The 23974-nt window shown below is 32.6% G+C and overlaps 1 protein-coding gene and 1 non-coding gene across 2 annotated transcripts in view; both read left to right on the top strand.

Annotated features, from left to right (window-relative positions):
- The window catches only part of LOC149413825 (neuropeptides capa receptor-like), a 335462-nt gene that overhangs the window by 115519 nt on the left and 195969 nt on the right, over positions 1 to 23974 (top strand). The window contains exon 3 of the mRNA XM_089644473.1: positions 11195 to 11394. Within this exon, the coding sequence (XP_089500599.1) occupies positions 11195 to 11394 (200 nt within the window). The remainder of the gene's footprint in view (positions 1 to 11194; positions 11395 to 23974) is intronic.
- On the top strand, positions 273 to 354 carry TRNAS-UGA (transfer RNA serine (anticodon UGA)). The gene has a single exon. It is a non-coding gene; the product is annotated as a tRNA-Ser (tRNA).

Genomic DNA, 23974 nt, shown 5'->3' with positions numbered 1-23974 from the left:
ACCACCTACCCCTGTGGTAAAATAATGTATGGTTGTTGAAGCGTCGAAATATACTATAGTCACATTATATTTATCTAAAACATAACACAAAAGTGATAAATGTTGTGACCTTGATTGTATTATAACAACCAAATGTTTCTTGTTCAAACACTATCCGTTTGTATAAATACTGTCAGCGTAGTTACTAGCCAAATTCATTTCATGTTTTACTGAAGAATTTATTTGAACAGATAATTCGTCTGTAGATGGAATTCTAGTCACGAATGGTAACAGCTGAGGTGTCCGAGTGGTTAAGGAGTTGGACTTGAAATCCAATGGGTTTTACCCGCGCAGGTTCGAATCCTGTCCTCAGCGATCTTTTTATTTATTTTTAAACCGAACCTTTTTTAAACCTCAAAACATGATGGTTAGGTTAGGTAAAACGTCCAGTATTAGAAGACTGGCTTTTCTCCCCAGTGGTCAAAAAAAATTAAAAAATTAAAAACTCATTCGGAAGCATTATTTTCATGTGCGTTAAATGACTCATGAATAATAGTATTTTTTTTGTAATACTTCTATTAAAAAATCTGGAAAAAGTTGAATCTTGGAAGTGGTAACTAACCCACTTACATTGGCGTCCGATCGAGCTGAAACTCGACAGATATACTCGTTGTCGATTACAATGTATGTGTGCTCAAACGCATTTTTCTGAAATTGGAGGACATTTTATTTAAAAAATTCCAACTGACATAATACGCAATAAATGTCGGTATTATCCAATTGTGATTTGCCTAAGGCGTTCACTCCAGTCTCTGGGGAGAAAGGTTTAAGCCTCAGTCAAACAATTTTTTTTTAAGTTTTAAAGGTCGTTTTACAAGTTCACCGCAGTTAAAATACATCTTATTATATCACACGATATATAGTATCATATTTAATATTTAATAATATTGGAGTATCGTTTTGGTTTTAAATTTTGGAGATCATCGATACGATAGGATAACTGAATGTTGAGTCAAGAGTTAATCTGTACACGAACCACTGGTAGTGGTAGGAAAGACCAATCTCGCTATCGAGTTTACAAATTTCTAAAATTGATTATATTTAATTTTTTGTAATTGATTACACTTTATTTGGATTATTATGGCTCCCACAATCCAGCTTTAATCTATCGACTGGTGTAGAATTTATAGTTTCCTGCAGCGCATTATAATATTGCATTTATTTGTACAGTAAAATGTTTAGTGTATTGGCTTTGTCCTTTTTTGGTAGCCTAATCTGATCGCACGTTCTCTGTCTTTGGTCTGTCTTTCAAACATGTTTCACTATTAGCCAATTAAGTTCATTTATCATTATAGTTACTTTTAAAAATCTGTTTCCATTTGCTATTTTAAAATTTATCTATTTAGTCCTCCGGCAAGGCAAGGGTCCTGGGTTCGAGTCCTTGATGTGACCGTTTTTTTTTTTTTTTTTCTCTTCAGATTTTCGTTTAAGAATCGCTTATATTGTTTTCAATAATTAAATATTACAATTTGAGGTTTTACTCATTAAGTTATTAAAAAAATCATCCTAGACTTGCAGAGTAGTCAATAGATGTCGCACATTAAAATTAAAATAAGACATGTTTATCTAAAGATACTGTCTACATTGCATTTAGTTCGGGTTGAATCTTGCCATCATACATAAAGATCACCAATAAAAATGTGCGGTGAGAAAAAAGAAGACAATGTTGGTAGTTCTTATTCGAAGTATGATACAGTTAAATATGACCGAAGGAGATAGGGTCCATTAGCTCAGCTGGTAGAGCGGTGCACCGGCAAGACAATGGTCCAGGGTTCAAGTCCTAGATGTGACTGTATCTTTTTGTGATTTTTCTCTTTCAAATTTCGTTTAGGACTCGCTTATATTGTCTTCAATAATTAAAATCTATTTTATCTTATATTATTCTCAGTGCTCTATTTTAGAAAATTTGTCACATATTTTGTTCTCTGTCTATGATTCAAAAGTTAATTTCAGTTCTTTTTAGTTTGTCATTAACTATCGAGAAGAGAATTTTCCTTTGCTTTTCTTTAAGCACTTTATTAGTATAGATAGATAGATACATATTGTTTTCAACTGGATGCTTATGCCTTGACGGTTTTACCATCTATCTGCCTTAATCGCATTCTCGTATCTCCCATTTCGTCTTTATTAAAATTCCGCAGGCCTCGCACTGAAATGTGAACGAAATATTAATGAGGCCAATTAATCTACATAAAGTTCACGATGAATTGGGGGAAGTGAAAGCGTAATTGGGGCTATCTATATTACTTATCTGCATGTTTAGATACCTATTTACCGACTCTATGAAGATTGAGGCAAGAGGTTGTTACTAACCATCATTTGAAATGTTTGGTGATTTGTTATTTAGGGTTAAGATTGCAGTCCGTAGTTTAGTTCCTAAAACAGAAAAAAACGTTTCAATGATTTATTTCAGATAATTTTCAACGGAAAATCTCCCTCCTTGCAATTGAATGAGTGACTCAAGTGGTCTGTTTTTGATTGGCCTTATTATTTATTGGCGGCGCCCTTGGTGGTCATTGTTTGTTTTAATTATGTGGGGTTTTTTGCCAAGGGCGACCTTCGGAGTAATGTTCTCGAGTCTCGTTGGTTGCTGCCCAGTTAGCTTGCGTCCATAGACTATAGAAACAGGGAAGATGGTAGTGAAGCTAATTAAAGAAGGGAAAAGAAAGTGAGGAGGAAGGGGAGGTTGGGTTACTAAAAATTACATACATTACATTGATTTTTAAGGGTGATCTCTCACCCGGACGATACTAAGGGCCAGTTGTTTCACAAAATTTGAACAATTCATCAAATGTCAAAGTTAATTTTTGAGTTCTGAGAAAGTTTCATTCAATTTCTGATATGTGAAGCAACTGGCCCTAAATTGTAAAATAACAGAACTCTCACAGAATTTATTTTCATTTTTTTATGAAAGTGCACAAGAGTCCCAACTATTCCCAACCGTCTGGAGCCTGTGAGACTGTGGCATCCCCCGATCGGGGTATGTTGTGAGGCTTATTTTAGTGGATAGTGGAAGAGGAAGGTGGGGACGTACGTGGCTATTCAGATCTGGTCACCAAACACGGCTTAAGATATCACAAGCAATGTTTCAATTCTGATGGTTGGTCTTACACCAAACGACATTGAGGGTATTTTGCACTCACGGCTGTCAATAATAAGATTACAACAATTATAATAAAAACAAATAAATTTGTTTTTGACCACGATAGTTTTATTTTCACTCTACCGGTTTCGGAAGATCCCTTCCTTCGTCAGGAGAATATTTAAAGTTTTAAATATTCTCCTGACGAAGGAAGGGATCTTCCGAAACCGGTAGAGTGAAAATAAAACTATCGTGGTCAAAAACAAATTTATTTGTTTTTATTATAAATTATGATGAGCCACAAAGTGAATGCTTTTTACAATAACGTTACAACAATTAAATTAAATGCTGGAATGGACCAACAAACAGGGGTGTTTAAAAAACAATAATCGATATGAAACTGTTAGTCGATTTGATTCAACTTTTCAAATAGCCTTTCAGTTCAATGGATTATTTATTTATTTCTTTAAGCCTATTAAGGCTTTTACATACATATATAATAATATTTAAGAAATTATACTCATAAACAGTGCCGAAAATTACTGTTTAAAACACACATATAAAAAAAATATTGTTGAATTTGATCCACACAGTATGTAGGTACAAAATATAAATATAAAAATTCAAAATATTTTTTTTCTTTCAGTGGACAAAATACTGTACTACTGTCAATTTAAATAGCTTTATCAAAATATTCCCCTGCTTGATGCAAAAAACTTCAATAAGTTATGCTTATATAATGAAATTGATGTACTAAATATAACAACATCGGAGTATTTGTTTCCTAGCTGTTGAATCCGTCGCATCGGAGTGTGATATTGGGACGTTGATATAGAATTGCTACAATAATATGGTAGGTACTGTCTCATAACCGACCTTCTTGGAGTATGAAAAGAGAATACATACAGGGATATCAAACATTGAATTAATGATTTTATACAAACAGGTTAAAACGGAAATTATTCTACGATCAGATAATTTTATAAAATTTAATGAACAAAGTACGTTATCGATAATGTTATATTATAATATCATATTACGTTATATTATTACGTTATTATTATGTGGTGAACATTGCGAGATTGTCATAAGTATACATTTTCAAAAAAGAAAACATTATATTTCGACTGGAGAACACCAAAAACATTCCATAGATAGGGCGACACATTTTATTTTTCTATACAGTGAATTAGTAAGTACCCAAGGTATTACTCTAGAATGAGATTCTAGTAACGCCACGGAAAGATCAATTTTCTAGGCCTGCTAGGGCAATATCCGTCCATTACACAATATTTTTTGACATGACTTCTTGAATCATGTCGTTAAGATTTCCATTTCATTTTAGAGATTTGCCAGGGAAAAATAAACCATAAGTCTATCCAATACACTAGGGCCCGCGTCGCATAAATCTTTACATGTCTTCTTCACTTACGTCGTTAAGATTCCAGCTTTATTTTAGGATATTGTTCCGTCTTAAGTGAGGTACCATTGTTCAACCAATAAAAAATCACTTGATACCAAATGGCTTAGCTACATTTCCCAAATAGATCTTAAAAGCAGGGACATTACCCATTCCTTTTTGTTACAATATTCGCCGTCCATCATATAAAGTTAATCCAATATTAATAAATCTATAGAGAACAAAGGACATTAAATATCTTTTCGAAATATTAACTATTTTGTTTTCTCGGGGGGAAATAAAATGGGTCATTAATATTGCCCACTTATAAGTATACTTGCTTTATTTTAGTTATTGCTTGAAGGTTGGAATATTAAATAATAAAGTCGTGTTTAAGTAAGTGTAACGTATTTTTTACTAAAAATATACGTATTGTATTGATAACAATATTTCAAATTGTTTAAATAGTATAAAATGAATTATGAGTTTCAAAACAAGTTTATTCATTTTTATTCTCTTATATACAGTTTACGTAATAAGTACCAGTTGTACAAAACATGTTAGTAATCGTAATCTGTATTGTTTAGTAATATTGTTAGAACAGAACCTGTGCTGAGTTGTTCGCATGTTTTAGATAAATTTATGACGAAAAATGGTGTTACTATCCCGTCATAAGTAAAAACACAAGTATTGTAAACATATTAGGTTAGTAGTCGTTAAATTTTATCATAATATTACATATACACATTGTAGTAATAATTTAATGAAAAGACAACGATATTTAGTGAATTTAACTTAATGATGCTGTTAAGAATAAAAGAAAATAAAACAAAACAAAAGTAGAATGATGTACGACAATTACATCGACAAGCAAAGAAGAGCGCTTAGAATGAAGTAGAACTTGCTCAGCAGAAGTTTCGGCTTTGCAGCCTACTTGTAAAAAGATTGCTAATCCTTACGCTTTGTACATCTTTTTGTACGTGTGGGCTTTGGGCTAAGTAGAACAGCATGGAAAGTCTACGCGTACAGTATAACAACGCTTACCGCGTGATGTTCGGCCTTCCTAGATACTGCAGCGCTTTACGTGCATGGGCGAATCCCTGAATTAACGATTATTATTTTTCACGAAGTCTTGTCAAAAATTTAGCGAGTTTTTTTAATGTCGAAATTTGCTATTTTACCTACTTACGGCCCTGATTAAAAACTCTGCCCGCCACTGTCCACCATACTACTCAGGTTACGTTGTTTTAAACTTTGGTCACAATTGCTGGCCAACAAATTGACGATTTTGTTTTTGTTTTTTTTATAATATCATTGAACAGCAAAATCAAATATACATTTCTTACTCCAAACATGCCCAGGAAGCGTTGGGTAAAATCTTTCGGGTACGTGGTGTTACACCCTGAATTTAAAAAAACAAATAAAAATTAAAAAAGTTATTTTTGAAATAAAACTTAAAAAAGATATTTTTGCCAGTAAAAATGTGCGGTGAAAAAATGAAGACAATGTCGGTAGTTCTTATTCGAAGTATGACACAGTTAAAAGTGACCGAGGGGGATAGGGTCCCATTAGCTCAGTTGGTAGAGTGGTGTCCCGGAAAGACAAGGGTCCTGGGTTCGTGTCCTAGATGTGACCGTATCCTTTTCTGATTTTTCTGTTTCAGATTTTCGTTTAGAAATCGCTAATATTGTCTTCAATAAATAAATACTTTGGAAGATGTTCATATTTCAAAATTAAAACCGTTTTGTGCCAACGTGCAATTTTAGGAATGAACTTGAAAAGTCTAATATTTTAATTACAGTTTTGACTGTCAAAAGCCCTTCGATTGAAAAGAATTCGTTAGCATTTCGCTAATGTAATTATATTTCCACTGTGCGAGGTTTGTATTCATGGAAAATTGTACACAATGAACATTGATTAAAAGTATCAATTTAAAATATCGATATAGTTTTAAACAGATAGTTATCAGTTGATGTCCATCAAATGAAAATTTGTTTTGTTCTGCTTTAATTTATTACAAACAAAGTATTTCGTGGAAGCATTTTCATGTGATATTATCATTAAAATTAGTTATTTTGTTATCAAAATAATTGTGGTTAAAATTTATAATTGAGGCGACTAGCGTCATAGGATCTAACCTCAAATTTGCAAAATGGAGATGAATGCGATTGGATATTGAATGTTTTTTACGACTTTTCTTTGTTTGTACCCTATATTTTGCTTAAAAGTTCAAAGATTGTTCTTATTAGTGTCAGGAGTATTTATAGCGTAGTTTGAATGGTATAAGAAGTCAGGAATGTCCGATGAAAACTTAACGCATTTTCTCTGCACTGGAATGAGATAAGGAGTCGATTAAAAGTCGATATAATGCTTTTTTTTAAATGGTAACAATGTGGTAAACAGTAGTGAATGTTGAAAGTATGGCAAGCAAAAAGTTATCTTTTCCAATTATTTTGATTAATATTATTACCACCGTAACCCTTCAGGCCTCTGGCATATAGACGGTGTTATTCCTTAAATATCCTGTCAGAAAGTCTGAGAATTTGTGTGTTGCGAATTTCACTTCTAAATAAAACCCAAATAAATGGAATATGTCTGAACGTATCCAGAAACTAAAATCTGTTTATGAAAGGTGTTAAAATACGCTTTCAAAATTATTAATGGAAATAAACATATATTTTTTTTAAATATTATCTTTTTTAAATAAAAAAATGGCTAAACATTTAACTAAGATTACTGATAACGAAAAAATAAAAATTATACAAATATATTATTAATATTACTGTAATCTCACTTTTTTATCGTTTCATATAAAAATAATTTTAAAAAAATTTCATAAATTTGTAAGGTAGACAACGGTTTCTATGAGACCATATGAGCTGTTCCGAAAAGCAAACAAATTAACTCAACTGATAATACCTGTTTGTTCCCAAAACCGAACAAATTAGCCTGAGGAGTTAAAAATAGATCCAGTTTTCAAGTACACTATTATTCAAAGACTACTCCAAAACATTCATAACACAAATGATATTATTTCTTCTGTCAACCATTTGGCATTTTGTTTGTGTGTTCCTTTTTCGGTTCAAGATGGTGGCCGTGTTGAATACTGCATTTTAATCCCGCCAGAGTTTGCATGAACGTGGACCCTTCTACGAGCTGTCCAATCTTAATAATCAACATTATGGTAAATACCTGCTCAAAGAAAGATTGAAAAAAAAGAATTGTCATTGAGGTAGTGACGTTTCTACGGACGAATTGCATAATTTCTAATTTGAAATTTAAAAAAAAACTTTACATAGATTTTATATGGTTTATAATCGAGGAAGAATCCACGTATGTACCTGCTTACAAATCTTATGATTTCAGAGGAAATTAAGGTTTTGATTTAATAACATAAATTCACAACTATGTCTTATTTTTAAGCAGCTAGATTTAAAAAAAATGTAATACAAATATATTCCATCTTACTTATAAAGATTCCCCAAATACGTTGCTGCAGCGCTGGTAAAACTATACGGTGAGGAGGTCTGTGTACTACTCAAGTTAAAATATTTACTCACAATAATAATCATGCAAGATTTTTTAGACTGGCACCACTTTTTTCCAATCCTCAAAAACACGGTCATTTTTTGCATTTCGCGTTTAGTTGCTAAATTCACTTTTCTTCAGATGATATTTGCGATGTCACTGAGACCCGGTCTGCTTTGAATTGCTTTCCAAATTTGGCCAATTTGATTATGCGTTCCGCATTCGCTTTGGTAAGTCGATTTAAAATATTCCTCTGATAGTGCTACCAATGAGTATTACTACGTTTTTACATTTATAATTCCACGGATTTGTGCATAATCTACATATTTTAAATAAAGAATTTTGTCTAAAATCGTTATTTAACCATAGATGAAGTAGTTGTAAATATGGGTTTATTGTGTATCAGTGTTTTATTTATTATAGTCGAACTTCTACATTAATTAGAAAAAAAAACTCAACAGAGTGAAAAACAATAGTCCTTTGTTTGAAAATAAAAAATACTAAGTCTGGGAATAGTAGGGAAGGCATACGAAAGGTAGTTTTAGACGTGTTTGGTAGCTGTTTTTCATAAAATCACATCGATTGCCTATCATATCCACTTAATAATAACATTAAATATGTAAAGTGGTTCCATTTTTCATGAATGAAATGTCATTTTGAAATGAAAAGAATAGCAATTTTAAAGAAATCCCGTATATGGATAGGTTTTTAAATTATATAACGCAAGAGCTGACTGTTAGTAAGTGCAGCAGTACAATGATTTGTTTTTTTGGTCCTGTTATACATGTTTTTAAATTTGAAAGCACTGCATTTCCAAGAGATAATTATGTAACCCTCAAAGAATCTCAAATTACTCTCATTCACTAGATTTTCAGTTCATATTTATGCGGAAAACACAGTTAGTGAGGAAACACGAATAATCTTCCACAACTAATGACTACACAATCTCCTCTGACTTTTGGTGTACATGGAAGTGGAACGAATAAAAACATATAAAATTTTAATTTCTGCCTTCATTACAAGCTTAAAATATTTTGGGGGAAAATGAGATGCATTTTAAGTAAATTACTACACTATTTGAAATATGGAGCCTTGTAGTCGGAACTCTTCATAATAGGCTCGTTAGTAGCCATTTTGGTTTACTTACTATCTTCTGTGATAGTTTGTCATTGAAACAATCTGTGTTAATTTGGCATGAATACTAAATACCTAACTCATAATTTTGGGTTCTATGAGCAATCGTCTTCGAAATGGTCCTTGTTTATTTAAATATTTTGTTAATTTTGCAAGGATAACTTGGATGTTGTTGTTCTACGGAGCAAATTAAATGTGTGGTCATTAGGTTATACGTTAACCAAACTACACACATTTTACTATCTTTTTTATCGCTGCTACTCCCAATCGCATGGAGTCAGAGAGACTCTAGTATCCCCATTTGGGGATTGTGGTAGTGATGAGGGGAAAGATATAGGCACAGATTATAATCTTCAGACAGATAGGAGGACGCAGAAGCTGCCGGCAAACCCATGGCAAGAATGAGTAAAGTGTTCAACTTCTCCTGGTCGGCTAAGAAACTTGAAACATATGATTTGTTTTTGCGCATTACCATGAGCACGGAGTCATTCTCGTTAAACAGCAATAAGTTCTATGGACCGTACATACTAAAGTTTTTGTGTTTAACTTTTTTTTGTTTACATTAGCTCCGCATGAGGAAATATGCTTGAGGAAAAAAATCCCCAGAGCCTATGTCATCTTTGGGATACTGTTTTTTTTTTTTTTTTTTTTAACATACAACAAACGATGTTGTATTCCCATGGGTTATTAAACTCATCAAGGGATCGCCAATTGGTAGTTTTGAAATAGAAGAGTAAAAAAATTAAAAAAAGAGTTTTGTACAGAAAAATTAGATTAAAAATTAAAAATAACCAACCCAACCCAATGTGCAGACACAATGTATGAAGAAAACATTTACAAAACATTTCACAGAAGCAACATACAGACACAACATATGAAGAATCACTTTACAGATATATCACAAAAAAAATTGTCTTATAAGACTTTATGAATTATTATAATCACTCATTTGATTTATGTACTGTTGGTGTCAAAAAGTATCCTCAATGATGGACTATATAAATGCATAAAAACAAAATCAGGAAAATACATTAAAAAGTACGGGGTCAAAAATAAACAGACCTAATACAAGATGTTTTACATTCAAAATACATGAGAAGATTAAAAAAGCTCATCATCTCTGGAAGTACAAAGTTTGGTATTTGGAGATAATTAGGACGGCTATCAGAACAGAGTTTGTACCTACTTATGACTCGTTTTCCAAATAACATTTGAAAAAATAGGATTTCAATATATCGTTTCGAGATTTGTTAGAGGCCTGTCTCTTATACCTTCTATCTTATACCTGTCTTAATTCTTCAGGCAATTTGTTATAGTTAGTGTAGGCAATATATTCTAATGATTTCAGTCCGAACTTTGTTGAGTGTATTTTTGATATATGTAGTTTGTTGTGTTGTCGTGTATTATATTGGTGAACATCGTTGTTATAGTTCAGTTTTATATTTGTGTGGGTGTTACACTGAATAATATTTAAAATGGTGTTTGTTATCTCAAAGCTAGGAACCATCTTAAATGGCAAAACAAGTGCGTGACGGTAAATATCTTTAACAGGTATATCCCAAGGCAAGCCAAAAATGTTACGCATGGCTCTGTTTTGGATTATTTGCACTATTATTATTATTATTATCATTATTCTGTGAAGAGTATTTTTATGAAAAGGGAGGAGAAGAAGTTCTGGGAAAGAAAAATGTATGAGGGGTGGGTAGGAATCTGGGGGATAGTATGTCCAGGAGAGACGGATATATGAATCCATCCCTCCCATTGCGATGCAATAGAATGCCAGTGGAGAGGTTAAAAGGTCCTGATCCGACCCGTCACGCAGATGGTGGGCAAAGTCCCCCCCCCTAGATCTAGATAAACTCTACCCCCCGTGAACCCGGGCATTCCTGCTAAGTTATCAAACGTAGTTAACCATTTGGGGCGACTAATGGCAATAATGAAATCTCGACTGGTTAAAAAGTCAGCTGGTTGAATACAAGACTAATTCTAATGACCATATGTTTTCTTTCCAGGTCTTCGTATGTCTCAGTGCTAACCATAGTAGCATTCTCCACGGAAAGATACTTGGCCATATGTCATCCTCTGCATCTCTACACCATGTCAGGTCTGCAGAGACCTGTGAGGATTATAGCAGCCTTGTGGACCATTTCCCTCATGAGTGCATTTCCGTTCTTCCTGCAGACTACCATCAACTACCTGGACTACCCGCCAAGTAAGAAATATTTATGATTTATTAATAATACTTACCGTGTCATTCATAAGGTGTATCATTATCATTTGGGAGCCGGGTATTGGTACCACCGCCCCGGGAACCATTAATTGAGTAACCGACGCATGTGTCATTGTCAGGAGAGGCCGATTGCTGGAAACCCTTTGACCTATTCAGCCGAATCCTCTGAATCCTTCACCTTGCAATGTGGAAGGTGAGATGTATTAAAAGATACGTCACTCCTGGATACAATGACCTCCAGATTTCTATCCAACTCTCATACCATATTTTTTATGTGAATACCGCACAAGAATCCTAACTGATAGGAGCCAGTGAGACTATATAATCCCCAATTGGGGTATATTGTGAGGCTGGAGGTAGTGGGGAGATGAAGGAGTTGGGGAGAGAAAGAGTGAAAGTACCTGTGTATTCAGATCTGGTCACGAAACACGGCTAAAGCCATTTCAAGCAACGAATCAATTCTGAATGGTTTTCTTTCACCAGGGTGATACTGAGTGTGTCTTCCACTCTGAAACATGTTGCAAGTATAATATATATTATAAAAAAATCAATAAATTGTGAAATAACACACATAAATCAAATGAAATTTACTTGCGCACGCCGGGATTTTAAGTTCGGCTTGCTGGTCAAGAGCCTTACACCTCAACCACGGAGACCACATCTGATCCTTCTTTTCCTTAAAAATAACATTAACATCTTGAATACCCTTATACGGTAATTACTTAAATGTTTTTTTTTAACCTAAAAAAGCATTTCACTTATTTGGTTTTACAAATATTTTTCTAAGGAAAATAAACATGTTTTATTCACCATACTTGAGACATGAAAGTTTTATTACTATCAATAATAATTAATTTAAATCTAATGGTTTTAATAAATCTATCATCCTTGAACAATCTGTAGAGTAATACGATAACCATTTACACACACTTTTCAATATTTTGAAAAATTTTGTGGTAATTTCTCGTTGTTTTAGATTAAGGGTGAACTTCAGACATCGCAATCTATTTCTTACATTTTATTACTCATCTAAGAACTCGCTAATGAAAATGTCTGCAAAATTTTCTTATTATAAAGCTAACAACCTCAAAACTTTGATCTAAAATTAGTTTGTTGATAGTATCTTTAAGAAAATGTTATCAAGAGAGGACGCTATTTATATCAATATTAAATTCAATAAACACATTAAATCTCGAATTTTTGCTACTTTAAATCCCAAAATACATAACTTAAAAGCACGGTACTTTAACTAAATACTAAAAAAAATTGTGCAGGGTATCAAGAGGGTAGAGAGAGTATCTCTACACTACCGTTATTTTTTTACGTGAAAACATATTTCGTTCGTCACTGGGCATCATTTATATGTTTCTGCTTAGCTTACTTTTTGGGTCACCTCAAAATATACACGACGACGCACGAATAAATCACATTACCCTTTCCGCTACGGAGTAATGACTGATTCGTTGGTCGCGCAGATTGAATTTCGATGCCCTTATCTGACCTCTCCCTCGCCACTCGATGACATAAACGCACTAAAAAGCACGGATAGTGGTCCATTTTAAGAATATATAAACCACTTTCTGCTACAACCCTTGGGACATGAGAAATATTTAAATTTTTGACAACAGTGAAAGCGTTTCAACGCCATATTTGGTGGGACCTTTATATGGGAGCTTTTTTAAAAACGTTTTTACATTATAAAATCGAAATAATAATGTTAACTAGCAGTTAAAAACCCGCTAAACCCGGCGGCACTAAGTTGGGCTTCGCCCAGTTTAAGTGATACTGACAACAGTTAGTTATCCTATAATAACCCAACCTTACCTAATCTAACCTATCATTTTATTATACATTTACGAACATTTCAGATTTAAAGATAGTGTTTCATGTTTTTTTTATTGGGTTGGCAGTGCCTACACTTCCTACAAACTACCAAATACCACAGACGAAACTCATCAACATCTATATGGTTTACACTACAATTGTGCTCAACACTTACCAATACAATTCGTGGAACGTTAAATAAACCTTCTTATAGTTATTGATTAATTTTCCTTGAATTGCTATCTAAGACTTCAAAAAGAAGCAATTTTAACGGAAAATATAAAACGACAATTCACAAGAGACTTAATTAATTATTCTTCAACATTTTTTAAAATTCTTAAGATGTTTTCCATGCCGTAAAACTACGAGACATCGCGAAACACCTAATAATAAAGCAGGTGTGTGTTTTTTTTAAATTTATAAAGGGACTGGGCTACCAGCAAAGGAACAAAGTAAAACATATTATGAAATTCTAAAAATGGCCTTAGTTCTCATGTGTGTCGTGTAGACCATCTACCGGCTGCGCCTATGTTATATTGCTAGAAGAGCGTAGGCTTTAATGATGACTCTTCGGTTCACAAACAACTGGTCAATTCAATAAATATTTATTGTGTTTGTGTTTAATTCGTAGAACTCCGTTCAATTTGTTTTAAATAATTAAAATCCAATTTAATAAAATAATTACTTGCAGAACTTAATTATTAAATTTGGTTTTAATTAAATAAAATTCTATCGATGTTTTTAAGTCTGACGGCTATACTATCTGAGATATGGGATAAAAGAATGAAGCTTGAACAAGTGCAACCGCTTATAAACCCTAGACTCTTTCTGTCACTCTCTAATACTACTCAAGTCAAGTTAGTAATTTAATAATCCCACAATTTGCCAATCACTAATAGATGTTTGAATATGATGTTTTTAGAAGTGTAATGGAATTGAACTAATGCTATTTTAATAAATAATTTGTAAACACCTCTATTTAATGAAAAGGGATTGACATGTTTCAAAATCAATGGTTTCATCTTCAGGATAAACTAATGATTATTTCGAAACATGTCGATCCTGTTTGATTAAATGATAGTGTAAACAAAGTATCATAATATAATAACGTATATAATCATATAATAATGACGCCACAAAGTAATTATGAAATTACTGAAGGAGTTAGGGCAAAACAACATTGAGCGAATCGCAGGTATATACAAATTCTCATGCACGGCTTCACCATGCGTTTTATACATTGTTACGCCAAGCGTAATAGGGCCTAGAATCCTACAAGTCGCGTGCGGATTTGGCTTGCCCTTTTACGTGACTTAATATATACTTTGCGTATTTTATTTCGCGTATCTTGGCCAGTACGCGGCGCAAGAAACGCTAGTGTTTTTTGAGCCTTACGCTATTTATACTGGCGTAAGGCTTTAAGGAATATATATTATTTAGACAGGGAAAACGTCAGTATTTTTTTGTTTATTTTGACGAACTTAATATCATTGGTCATCATATTTTTTCATTCACAATTGTTTTAGTTTTTTATTATTTGGTCTGCTGTATTTAATTCCTCAAATTGTTTCCTCGATTTCCTTTTCCAATTGTTTTTCTTGAATTTAGTTTATAGCAATATTTACTGTTAATGTTTTTCAACAATTCTTTTATTGTTTTGACCCTTCCACTTTCCACCGTTTTGTAATCTTAAGGAATGAAATAAATATACCAATTATTTCAACTAATAGTTCTTGATTTAAAGTGCCTTATTAAACATTTCCAGTAAAATCAAGTGATTTGTAATTATTTTTTCCTGTGCTACGAACTTACTACTTAACATCATATTGATTTATTTAAAATACATAACTGTAAATAAAGTAAACCGTATATTCCAACCGTCTTAACAAAAAAACTTTTGGAAATTTTATTCAATCGATAAACGGTCGTACATGTGAAAACCTTACTAATTGAAACGTTAAATAAAAACTGACATAAAATTGATTTCTATCTGTTGTGTAAACTAGAAATTTGGTATTTCATATATTTCTTCATTTTAAAGATGTCACAAAAACAAATACCATTTTAGAACTTAGATAAACTTATCTATTAGAATTTTGAATTCGAAATATATATAAAATCTATTAGGCGTACCACAGGGATCAATTCTAGGACCGCTTTTATTTATACTTTTTATTAATACAGTTTCTGAATGTTTCATGCATTGTTTATTTCTCTTGTACGCCGATGACATAAAAATATTTGCTATTGTTAGGAATTTAAATGATTGTCTGCTCATCCAACGAAACTTAGTAAGGTTCGAAGCGTTTTGCAATGAAAACAAAATTTACCTAAGTTACAATAAATGTAAACAAATAAGCTTCACTAAAAATCATAACGCTATTATACACAATTATTATATAGGCAACTATTCACTAGATCGTGTATACTGTATAAGGGATCTTGGCGTACTTTTTGATTCCAAACTTCATTTCGATGCGCACATTAAAAACATTGTGAATAAAGCTTACTGCATGCTAGGCTTTGTTATCAGAAACAGCCGCGTATTTCGAAAGCCTGAAACCTACCTTCTGCTTTACTATACGCTGGTCCGTTCTCAACTTGAATACTGCACCTCCATATGGACTCCACTTTACGATATCTATAAAGAAAATATTGAAAGTATCCAGAAGAAATTTCTGCGTTACCTCAACCACAGAATGAGCGCACCTAAACGGGGATACACAAATATGCTCTCGAAATATAACGTCTCCACTCTTACTAACCGGCGAACTTACCTTGACCTAATGACCTTGTACAAAATCTGTAACAACTTTATCGACTGTCCTGGCCTACTCAATCTAATAAACTTTAAAATACCACTCAGAACGACGAGGCTTAACGACTTATTCCATATTAGCCGGACGCGCACAAATGCTGGTGTCAGAGATCCAATCAGAAGAATGTGCGAATTGTATAATAAAAACCAAAACCTGAAGGATTCCGACATATTCTTTGATACATATAGTACTTTTGGTAGGAAATTGAAGTCTGCTTTACTATAAAAAAAGAAGAAAATGTGTACTTACTTCATTCACTATACTCTTTAAGTACTTTTTTATGATTTATCTCTAAACTTGTATAAAAAATATTTGTACACTTTTATTTGATACTGAGCATTATCTATATACAAAATAATTTTACCTTATTTACATGTAAAAAATATTTAAAATTGTTATCTACCAGTCAATCAGTGAGAAATAGTTAGGATGCAGGCGAATTCTCAAGTTATTGTTTTAAAAAGTTATCTTTTAATTACTGTCTGTATCTGTGTTTTCTCCTTAAATAAATAAAAAAAAAAGCTTACCACAAACATTTTTGATCAAAACGTTGAAATATTTAAAAGAGTTAAACAGTCGTTTTATTTAGGGAGTTTAAAAGAAAACTTTCACTTCACTTTTTATCTCGTTCATACAAAAAAATGAACTTGCTTTTATTTTCCTTGAAACAACATTAAAAAAAATCTGAAATGTTTAATGAATTGCTTGCACATTTTAAAACATTTTATGTTATAAACTTTAAATTTAAAACTTAAGAAAAATAACACAATAATTGTAAATATGTTGAATTACACAAAAATAGTAAATTGATCCTTTTATGAACAAAACACCATCTGTGAAGATATCTCTAGAAGACATAAAAACAGCTGTCAACCTCGGCTTCCACGTTGCAAAAAAACAATGTTGCCAAATTTAAAAAGATTTAAAGATATTTTTTTATTGGTACCAACTCGAATCTTAACTTTCATATTCTTTATACAGTGCGTAACAAAAACACCGTTTAACGAATTTTGTGAAGTGTTTTTTCTTTAGTAAGACTGTTATCAATTACTTTTTTACACGCCAGTTCAACTTTGACGTGATAAAGCTGGCCTTGAGCCTGGTTTAATACCGTTTTAACCAAAACAAATGCAATGGTAATAAGTCAAGTTTTTCACCTTTTCACCTTACACCGCGTTTATAAGTAAGGGGGTTAGAGTTTATGAGCAATTTTACTATCCAATCATTTTTTTTTAAATACTTCAATTATTAGTAACTCTTTTTTTGAAGTGAGCAGGTACCTCGTGCAAAGCGTTGAGTGCGATTTATTTTACTCGGTGGTTTGATGTAACATTAAACAAGGTTGCAAAATCTTGCCGATGTTATATAAAACTTATATATTTATAAAATTTACTCAACATAACTGTTATATTTAATTTTTTCCTTTTAAAACTGAGCAATTTTTTTTAACATTTGTACTAAATTCTTTAACTAAAAAAACACACACTTTTAAATAATGGTAAATAATAATTGGATGGTGAGTTTTCCATAAATGTTTCCCGCGATAAATGTCAAATAATAAATTTCTCGGATGAAATTTCTGCGGTGAATTTTCGTAATGAATGTTCCACGTTTAAAGTTCCGCGGTGAATTTTACGTAGTTAATTTTCGGCGGTGAATATTTCGGATACCGAAGATAGTGGGTGGTACAGTCTTAATGGGAAATGCACATTCTCTGAGAGGGCTTGGGTGCAAGTGAAAATTATTAGAAAAGTAAAGAGTTAAATAATGATATTTGGATGATTTGTACAGCGCCTTTTTTGTGCAAAATCAAATAAAGGGCGCTTTAGAGTTATTTGATCAGTTTGTTGTCGAGTGGTCTATGCGTTGGGTTCATACCCAGGCCTGGCGTAGCGGGTTCAATCATCTTCATACTATACCCTTTCACATGGTATTAAACATACTAATTCCGTAATCTAAAACGCGTAAAATTATTAATAAACTTTTAATTTTTTAAATTTGGAAATATAAGTATAAATCATATCAGACAAGCTGTAAAATAAGTACAAAAAGTATTTTTATTAATGAATAAATATTTATTTTAATTGTGTATTTCGTTTGTTTAAATGTTTGACAGAAGTCCTAATATTTCATGTTTACTTTAATTCGAGTCATTTCTTATTTTGAAAAGCAATGATCCTGAGGCAAATATATATTTTCAGGGTCACAACTTTTTCAATTATAAATATTATATTATTATATAAAATATTATATTATTACAATATCCCGTGATTTTTAACGGGTCTGCGCTAGTATTAACATAAGCTTCAATAATAATAATAATACGACTTTCAATATCGTTAATATATTTCTAAAAAATAGGATTTCCAAAAAAGTTACTCTCTTTTAAATATTCAATTCTTCCCTACCACAGGTTTAGTCTTTACCAAAATACAAAATTGTTGGATTTGCTCATATTTGATGGATGAAAGCGTTTCAAAAACAGTACAGATACAATAAAACAAATATACGTGTATAGAAATACAATTGTTGAAAAACAGTGTTATTTCAATAGAGTCTGAGTTATTGATGAAAAATACTTGATGACAGACACCAGACTAAAGAGTCCAAAAAGCTGTTGAACTCGTTTGAAGACTGTTTTTGTAGTTGATGGATTTTAGGGCGTGGAAATTCGAAAAGTCTCCCATCACATCAAGATATTTTTATAGCAGAATTGCTTATATTTTTTTCAACAGACTCGAAATAAAATATCACGTTAGTTTCAAATCATCAGATCAGAGATTTATTTTGAAATATTCCCGCTCGACAATTATTATCAAATGTTTTAACCTTTGGGTAATTTGGTAAACCTTTAAATGCACAAAGTGAAAGCTTGCTGGTCTCTCTCTTCAAATGCTTAAATCATAATAATATGTCTTACCATAATGGAAAAGATAGAACGAGTTTCATGAGGATTTGGTGACAGATATAACACAAAGTGACTCATCGGTTTATTTTTTAATATGTTTCGTGATAAATAAAGTACGATTTGGCCCGATTTACGGTTATGATCGATTAACAATAATCAGGAACTCATTTCCCTTTTTCATTTATTTTTAATCAATCTATTTTATCATATTTATTTTCTTACTTATACCAATATTATTCTTCTACAAATATCAATTTAATAGTTAAAATAATATTCAAAGTTTTAATTTTGCATTACGTGTAACGTCACCAATCTCATTCGAGTTTCGAAAAGCATACTTTTTTTCTCAACTGGTGCTGTATTTTGTGTAGGAATTATGACGTTATGTTATTGTATTCAACCGATGTGCAAAAATACACCAATGACCGCACCTGATAAACAATTTAATGAAAATTCCACGTGCTTCAGCGCTGTACCTTTAGGTCGCGTAGTGTACTAAACAAAGAGTCTTTTGAGTTTAACGTTTATAGAGTAAAAGGGAAAGCAAATTAATGGAAAATTGGCTTTTACCAAGAAACAAAGATTCCGAATTTAAAAATAAAAAACTCTTGTTTGTTCAAAAATTCAACATCAAGATCTTTTACTATAACCTCATTGAAGTCATTAACAAAAAAATAAAGTTGTCATTTTTAATACGTAAACTTGATTAAAAAAATAAATAGAGGGAAGTGGTACTAGGAACAGCTGAGACAAACTTATTTCTTGTCGTGTGTCCTACGACATGTGTCATCGTGTGTTAAAACTCTCTGGGTTCGATTCCCAGTTGGGACCATTACTTTTCTATTTTCTGCGTCTTGTTCTGTTTCATATTTCATTTAGATTTGTTATTTGTTAGGTCGAGGGGTAAGGTTCTCGACTAGCAATCCGAAGATAAGGGGTTCATCTCCCGGCGTGCATAAGTAAATTGTATTTGTTGTGTTTGTGTTAATTAACAACTTTTTCACTAAAAATAATATGTAGGATACTTGCGGCACGTTCCAGAATGGAAAATACTGTCAGTATTGCCCTGGTATAAGACCACCATTCAGAAATGAAATGTTGCTTGAAATGGCTTTGCCCTGCTTGGTAACCAGAACTGAAGAGCTTTTCTGCCCCCACAACCTTCAGCCTCACAACATACCCAAATTGAGGATGCAATAGTCTCACTTGCTCCAGACGGTTGGTAGGAGTTGAGACCTTTTTGCGGAATTCACATAAAAATAAAAATGCTAATAAAACATCCAAACTATTAGAGAAGGTGCTTTCTCCGGCATTTCGTGTTCATGCACAGAAGTATTATGTAGGTTGTGCTATTGTATTATTTTGGATCAATTAGATACCATAAGTGCCACCTGTGAAGGTTAGGTTATAGAATTTATGAAAGGTTTTCGCCTCTGCTATTTGTTTGTATTTAAATCGCGTCGGCAAGGACAATTCCTGTATTGCTGCCTTTTGAATTGAAATTTGTCAACTGTCTTTTCATATAAAAAGTTGGGTTTTATTAAAAATGCTCTCTTGCTCAAAAACAACAAAAGGTTTCACCTTTCCTAAAGAATCACAGAAACTGGCTTGTATCTAGAGTATTTTACTGTAAAAAGTGCCTAGTCATATCATGTGAAGGTTTATATTCATTTGTAATTAAAATAATTCAGTTGGATCTCAAAAACATCGGAGTTTAATTTAAAAGGACCCTAATTTATAACAGCTATAGACACAAATAAAAAAAATCACCAAAGTTTCAAATGTGAACAGATAAATGACAAAAGAGATTTAATTCATGAAATTATTGTACAAAATCTGAACTTTCCCCTAGTGTTATATAAAATTTGCCAGTCTACCTCCCCTGGCGTAGTAAAAAAAATCATTAACATCTGCTAACACGAGCCTAATTTATGTGCATATGTTTTTTCACTGTAAAAGCCCAATATTTAATATAATAACTTGTGTGTTGGGTCCACATCATCAATAAGTGAATAAGCCTTTTATCGAGTAGTCCCTATTTATTTTTACGTATTCCAATAAAACCTCACGCAAATTGATTTATATAGACAAGGCCTTGTTGGCTCAAGAAAACCGAGCAGAATTTTGTATTTATTCGGCAATGTTTCAGCTAAACGTATTTTGGAAAAGGGCTTTGTGAAAATATCTTTCGGATCTAAAAAAAAACAAATCCTGCAATAATATTGTCAACTTCTGGAAATCTTTATGACTTATATTATTTGTTAGATTTTTTCTAGGCGTAAACATAATTTAAACAAACAAAAAATTGTTACGTGTATTAAAAATGTTACAAAATTAATTTGGTAAAACATGTTGGTATGTTTAAGAAAAATTGTTCACACAATATTATGGGCTCAGACGAAACATCTTCATAAAACCTTACTTCCACGTAAGTTTAAGTTTTGTTTCTCCATCAACAACTTTACTTAAAATTGTTTAAGTTTGTGCCTCGACATAATGTGAATTAGGAGTTCCTGATTGCAGCAATCAAAATAAAGTGTGTTTTTATGTATGATGTTCATTAAAAGTAACGGCGCCACATTTGTTAGAAAGGGCTTTTACCTTAAAGTTAATAATCATGACGGTTTTGAAAGTACCTACAACCTTTTTTAAATTAAAATTTTAAGAAATTTATTACAAACTTTGTTTGATACTTATGGCAACTGTGTATAAGTAGATTTGTAGGTACTCTTTTTATTGTCAGTTTTACAAAAATCACTGATTAGATAATACACACTAGAATTGCATTCCAACCAGATAAGGAAAGGAAACCAATATCACCACTGTCTTAATACCTTTTGGTTCTAGTCCATTTAGCACACGCACTGTCTCTCTTACACTTGCCTGACATCGTGTGTCGCAATCCAATTTTAATTTAATAATGATGACACACAGTTTTGTATTGGAAATTTAGGGACCGATTGGCCAGAACTTTAGATCTCGAAACACGCCTAAAATGCGTTTCTTGTGTTCTTCTTAATTATTTTTTTAAATATTAGAGTTCCAACTGCTCCCAACTTTCTGGAGCCAGTGATTCAATGGGATCAGCAATCAGGGTAGATGTGAGGCTAAGGATAGTGAGGAGGGGAAGTACCCTATTTAGATTTTGTCACAAAACATGGCCAAAGCCATTTCAACCAACGTTTCAATTTTGAATGGTGGCCTTACACCAGGGCGATACTACGATTTTTTTAATTTTTGAAGTGAAACTTCTTTACGCGCGTCATGCAATTTCGAGGACCGGAGTAAAACCGACTCATGACCGAAACGAAAATGCGGGTACCCCCACCACCGATTAAAGTTCATTTGATCTAGTCAAAGTTTTGAAGTAACATATAAATGCTTCTTAGCTCATCCCGACAACTGGCGTTGGTGGTGTAATGGTCAGCATAGTTGCCTTCCAAGCAGTTGATCCGAGTTCGATTCTCGGCCATCGCACATTATTTTTTTGTTTTTAACGCCTTTTTCATTCAATATCTTATTTTTTAGTAGGTCAGAACATTTTTTAAAAGAAAATAATATTGCAAAATAATAAAAACACTTATCTCACTGTGATAAAACATTACTCCGCTAGAGCGCGCTTTGCGTTATTGTGTTGGATTAAAATTATTATCTAATCCGTATATTATGATAATTGTATTACATTTATTTAATTAATTTATTTATTTTGATAATATGTAATAATTTACAGAAAAAAAAATTAAAACTATCTCCCTCTGATAAAATATCCGTTCGCTAGAGCGCACTACGCGATCTTGTGTGGGATTCTATTTCTGTACATTGTACATTATTTTTAAAAATATATTATATTTTGGGTGTGATGTAGGTAACATTATAAAACATAACAAGCTCTCATATTTTCAGAACCTACATAATATAATCAATTTATGCGGCTTTGCTTACAGTTGGTGCTCAGCGTGGTTGGCTTTCAATCAGTTAAGCGAGGTTCGATTCTCGGCTGTGGCATTTTTGAAGTGAAACCTTGTTGAGGTGGGGGAGCCGCTCACGAACGTTCTCTCTCTTCTCTTCTTTCCTCTCTCTCAGACACCAGCGAACTGCGCCACGCCAAGCATCAGCTGAAACTAGAAGTTTCACTTCTGTCTTGCGTAGGCTTGACACACCCACTTTTTTTTTTATTAACAATATAAAGTTTTTTTACAGGTTTTTTTTCGATGTCTGTCTCACTAGGATAAACCTGTGTCGAGACAGACGTATTGAGTACATACATTAATGTTTACATATAATATTTCATAACATTAAATGACAATGTGAAAATGATAAAAAATAATAAATGATAAATTGGTTAATCAGCATCTAGTACATACTTATGAGAGGATTTTTATAAAATTTTTGATCTTGGATCTGTCTTGGCTGATGATTCAAGACGTGATGTCTGTTTTATATTTCGAAAAAAATTCGTTCAGTCCAATGGCTGTATCTTTCACTCTGGAACCTGCCTCAAATACATTACATATTATTTAAAATGAGTAATTCATTAACTAACACATATTAGTGAAATAAATTTTAACAAAAAGTTATAAGCAATAATTATTAGCCTGAAACACAAAATTAAATTGAAAACATCTTCCAAACAAAAAAAAATGCCGCCGACGGGAATTGAACCCGCACCTTCTGATTGCCGGTCAGGTACCCGGAACCACTGTGCTACGTCGGCTTATGTTTAACCGCCTGGTTGGCTGGTAAAAGTTGGTAGGCCTGGTTGGTTGGTCATTCAACAATTATTGTTTTAAAAAAAAAATTCACCTAAACACAGCCAATTTTTACCAACTGAGGTGGTTAAAAGTAAGCCAACGTAGAACAGTGGTTCCGTGTACCTGAATGAATCTTCTTATGTTTGTTGCTGTAAGAAGTTTATAAAGGACGCAGTCCGCGGTGCGTAAAATAATCACACTTGTTTCACATTTCTAAACGAATGTACAGTTGTATAGTGTTCAGTGTATACGGCCATACA

The sequence above is a fragment of the Hesperophylax consimilis genome, chromosome 21 (genome assembly GCF_061612785.1).
Source record: "Hesperophylax consimilis isolate HC1 chromosome 21, BYU_Hcon_1.0, whole genome shotgun sequence".
NCBI lineage: Eukaryota > Metazoa > Arthropoda > Insecta > Trichoptera > Limnephilidae > Hesperophylax > Hesperophylax consimilis.
Note: the sequence above shows the minus strand (reverse complement) of the source record. Positions and strands in the feature narration are given on the sequence as shown.